At 48.2% G+C, this 4,678-nt stretch overlaps 1 protein-coding gene across 1 annotated transcript; it reads left to right on the forward strand.

Moving 5' to 3' along the window:
* The first annotated feature begins 262 nt into the window (after positions 1-262).
* On the forward strand, positions 263-4,361 carry LOC136459039 (protein BIIDXI-like). Its single transcript, XM_066458940.1, has 4 exons — positions 263-643; positions 2,714-2,881; positions 2,992-3,327; positions 3,469-4,361. The coding sequence occupies exons 1-4, from the start codon at positions 547-549 to the stop codon at positions 4,059-4,061; spliced, it is 1,194 nt and encodes a 397-aa protein (XP_066315037.1). The 5' UTR covers positions 263-546; the 3' UTR covers positions 4,062-4,361.
* Positions 4,362-4,678: the final 317 nt, after the last annotated feature.

Genomic DNA, 4,678 nt, shown 5'->3' on the forward strand with positions numbered 1-4,678 from the left:
CTCGCCTACTCGATGATACAGACAGAACCACCCCATGCCCTTTTTCCGTGCTCGACAAAGTGGTACCGAAACGGCTGCAAAAAGAGAAAGGCAGGCGCACTCTCGTCTCTAGAGCCTGCAGTAGTATTGACCACTGTTGCCACAATTCTCACGCAGGCCCTGTGAAAACAGAATAGTGGAGTGGCCACTGGCCAGCAAAGTGACAAAGGAAAAGGGAATCGCCATCGGCGTGTGACCCCATAAAAAGCAGGGCGTGGGCGGGGGACGGGCAGAGCAGAAGCAGAGCTGCCTCCAACTCCAACCCACCACCAGACGAGACGAGAGGAGAGGACGCGGCACCGGCACGGCACCGCTCGGTCGTAGCCAGCGTTGAGCACTTGAGCAGTGCCCTCTTGTCTCATCTCCTATCTCCCCGCCGCCCAACCCAAGTGCCCAGTCTCACACTTCCACTTCCCAGTCTCGCACCCCGTCCCCTGCAGCTTGTGCTCTGGGTCGGAGGGAGCTGAGCTGCGAGGGAGCGCGGAGGGGGCGAGGGGGCTTTAGGAGATGGAGCCAGATTCGGCGAGGAAGAGGCTCGCATTGCTGACGCTGCTGCTCCTGGCGGCGCCCGCCCGCCCGGCCTCGGCGGCTCCTGTGGAGGATGGTATAGTCTCTGCTCCCTTCTGTTCTCGCCCTCCCTTCACCGATTGCTTGTTTTTTACTCTTAAATGTGTTCATTCCTGCCGGAACCGCTCATTTGGAGTGGAGCCGGCTCGATACGCATCGTTGTGAAATCTTCAGCTAGAGCTTCGAGTCGAGGGCGGCTTTCTTCTGCCTGCCTTTGCACCAGATCTCACCGGCTGAAAAAATTGGGATTTCAGCTCCTTCCTCTTGTTAGCACTGCTGAGCTTACGAGCGTACTAACGAAGCACTAACTGCAAAAAGTTTTAGGAGGGTAGCGGAAAAGTAGTGTTATTAGCACTAGTGTTTGCCTGTTTGGTGCGATGTCTGATGTAGTACAAGAACGTAACTTTGTGCATTTGGTTGGAGCACACACACATATTTGCACTGGCGAGAAAGGGGAGGAGCTGTGCAAACTGCAAAGCGAGGCTCCTCCTTTCTAAGCACAGTGGCATCTTTCTAAATGTTTGCTCACAGGCAGGGAGGATCAACCAGATACTAGGTAGCTTCAAACACAGTGTACTTATGCACATACTTTATCCTTCGGAACTCATACCTCAGTTCAGACAAAAAATGTGAACTGCTGAGCTCTAAAGATTTTCGGCGCCCTGTTGCTTGTGACAGCTCTGCCCCAAAACGGAAATGTACCAAATCTTTCCTCTCTCGGTTATACTGCATGAGCTTGTTCTTGCAGTGCATTCACTTATTAAGGCTCACACTTGCTGATGCGAATCATGTGATGCATTTTGTGTTTGAAAATGACTAGTAACCATCAAGTGGGCTGCCTTGCAAGTTGAGAAAGACGTTCTGTTGGATGTGTAAAACAATGCAAAAAAAAAAAATCTTGTCTTGACAAAACACCACGTAGATTTACACAAATAAATCCATGGGCTTTTTATTTTAAAGTAAAGTCGAAACACGCACCTACTCAGTTTTAATAGGTGTTTACGACACCACCGCGAAGGAGGTCAGAACAAAGTCAAAAGGAAATTTGAGCTGCTGTAGTAAACTCAGATCTAGACGGAACAGCAAGGCACAGCTGACCTTGCATATTGCAGAGTGCTCATTGAACCCTCTCGTGAGAGTCAAATAGCTTGTTCAGAGGGTGACCGTGCTGTGGAGGTCCATGCTTTACTATTTATGTCCGTACCTTCATCACCTCCCCATATTCACGCCATGATCTATGGTGCTCTGGACATTTACGTCTGGAGTTTGGACCACTCATGGGGTACCCAGTGGGGTGGATGGTTGGTAGATGTTTCACTTTCACGGCCTCACCACATAAGATCGATGTGCATAGTCACATGGTCGTCCTTGTGAGAACAATGAAGCATAGTAAAGTGGTCTAGTAGTAGTACCCCGATGAACTGCATTGGAGGTACAATAGAAAAAGTTGGGACATGTTTTCCTAGTGTTTTGCCGGTAGGCACTGCTGAATTTAGCCGTTGAAAAAACGATTACTATGGGGGGTTTGTTTAGTTTAACTGTTTTTCTCCATTTTCCTGAGACTGTACTTTTCTCATTCCTGTTTGAGGACAGTTGTATAAGCTCTGCAAATTAACCTTCCCAAACTCTATTGCGATTGTTTGTTTCATCTGAAGTTGCATATAAATATATAATGAGCACAGAATAGTCCCAGTAAGAATACCCTAAATGAGATCTGTGTTGGGTTTCCTCACTGTGATACTACCATGCACTTGGCTGGGTCTATTCGGTGTCATTTAATTCTTTGTGGACTGTAAACTCGTTTAGCACCTATGCCATAAATGGAGTTTATCACTTATCGTACTAGATTTCACTGGTCAAACTTACTATCCATCCTATGCAACAAATGCAAAGCTAGTCTCTTATTATAATTTCCTCTACCAGCATAATATCTTGATGGCAAAGGTACGCAAATCATGGAGCAGATATTAAGTACTCTTTGTGATGATATTGTTTTCTACGTTAAGCAGAAAGTGTTCCGAGGAGCAGCAATATTGTGATTGTAGTGAAATTAATACTAAATTTACACTTACAATGATTAGTGATTTCTTGGTTTCTTGCACTACAGGCCTGCTCAGCAATGGTGACTTTGAGACAGCACCAGCCGGTGGTTTTGTAAAATCTGCATCTGTTGCTGAGGGTGCATCGTCAATCCCTGGTTGGACGATTAATGGCACAGTTGAACTCATTTCAGCAGGCCAGCACCAGGGTGGCATGATCCTCATTGTTCCACAAGGTATCCCCTCAGTGCTCTTGTCCACTCCCCCCCCCCCCCCCCCCCCCCCCCCCCACCCACCCACCCACCCACCCAATAGTTGTGCTTAAACATCTGTATTTCTGTGGCAGGGGACCATGCTGTAAGGCTAGGGAATGATGCTAGCGTTGGGCAGGTGGTGGATGTTGAGAAGGGCTCGGAGTATGCTATCACATTCAGCGCTGCCCGGACATGTGCACAACTGGAGGCACTGAATGTTTCCGTGCTAGGTGGTGTATCACAGACAGTAGACTTGCAGACATTGTACAACATAGAAGGCTGGGATGCGTACGCGTTGGCTTTTCAGGCAACGGAAGAGCAGGCACATCTTCAATTCATGAACCCTGGCATGGAGGATGATCCGACTTGTGGTCCTATCCTAGACAACGTTGCCGTCAAGAAGCTCTTCACTCCAGACAAACCAAAGGGTATGTGACTTATTAGAAGTTAACACAAAAATGCAATTTCATTCCAGCTGTGTGTTGTGATTGATTTCAGCAAGTCTTGTACAATCTAAAGTGTTCTAGCTCATTTCTTAGGTTATGAGATGTTGTTTCTGTTGTCAACAGATAACGTGGTGCTGAATGGAGACTTTGAGGAGGGTCCATGGATGTTCCCGAACACGAGCTTTGGCGTGCTGCTCCCAACTAACCTTGACGAGCAGACATCTGCCATACCTGGTTGGATGATCGAGTCAAACCGCGCCGTCCGCTACATAGACTCTGATGAGTACAAGGTTCCCCAGGGGAAGCGTGCCATTGAGCTTCTGTCAGGCAAGGAGGGTATCATCTCCCAGATGGTTGAGACGACCCCTCAGAAGGTTTACAGCCTGACGTTCACACTGGGCACGGCGGGGGACTCGTGCCAACCACCAATGTCTGTCATGGCGTTCGGGGGGGATCAGGCCCAGAATTTCCACTACTCCCCAATGGGCAACGCCACCAGCCAGGCTGCGAATGTGACGTTCACTGCACGTGCTGAGAGAACACGTGTGGCATTCTACAGCGTGTACTACAACACGAGGAGTGACGACCACAGCTCGCTGTGTGGGCCGGTGATCGACGACGTCCGGGTATGGGGTTTGAACGCAGCGGCTGGGTTGAAGGCAAGTATTGGACTGGTTATTGGCATTGTTGGTGTCGTTGCCATGGTGCTGTTCTGAAATCTGAATCTCTCTGGCTGTGGTCTTGGGAAGTATGGATGTATAACCTCTTCTGTTAGTTGGAGGAGGCTTACTAGTTTTGGTAGTAAGCTTGAAGTTTGTTGGGTGATATGAGCTTAGGCTAAAAAGCTACCAGAACCTACATGTTATTGCTTGTGTTACTTCATTTGTGATTTCCGAGGTAACATGCAATTATATGGGATTGTGTGGTTTGTTTGCCCTAGCTTGTAATATGAGATGTCAGAATCGTTCTAAGTTCATCTCTTCAATATATTAGAAAAGAGTAAAGTACAACAACAATTGTTCTGAGTTTCAACTGGATGGAGCGTTCTGGCGGCACTTCTCAAGTTCTGGATTCGACTTCCCGTGGGAGCGAATTTTAGGCTGGGATTAAAAAAATTTCCTCGTTTGTCCTACGCCAAAGCTGTGACTCCCTGTGGGAGCGAATTTCAGGCTGGGATTAAAAAAAATCTCCTTGTCAGTCCCATGCTAAAGAACATGTCTAAGGACCGGTCCGTTCTCATAGGGCGACGGTGCCGCTATGTAAGGGTGGGACAGGGGTTTGGAGGTTTTCTGGACCTGCGTAAGAAGGTCGTCTTCTTAATGCAATGCCTGGA

Source organism: Miscanthus floridulus, chromosome 6 (assembly GCF_019320115.1).
Source record: "Miscanthus floridulus cultivar M001 chromosome 6, ASM1932011v1, whole genome shotgun sequence".
Classification (NCBI taxonomy): domain Eukaryota; kingdom Viridiplantae; phylum Streptophyta; class Magnoliopsida; order Poales; family Poaceae; genus Miscanthus; species Miscanthus floridulus.

What these genes read in the sequence shown, in the direction of transcription:
- LOC136459039 (XM_066458940.1), top strand. Translation starts at nt 547, where the DNA reads ATGGAGCCAGATTCGGCGAGGAAGAGGCTCGCATTGCTGACGCTGCTG. An exon ending in GATCCTCATTGTTCCACAAG is followed by an intron (nt 2,882 to 2,991) that starts GTATCCCCTCAG and finishes TTTCTGTGGCAG; the next exon opens with GGGACCATGCTGTAAGGCTA. An exon ending in CACTCCAGACAAACCAAAGG is followed by an intron (nt 3,328 to 3,468) that starts GTATGTGACTTA and finishes TGTTGTCAACAG; the next exon opens with ATAACGTGGTGCTGAATGGA.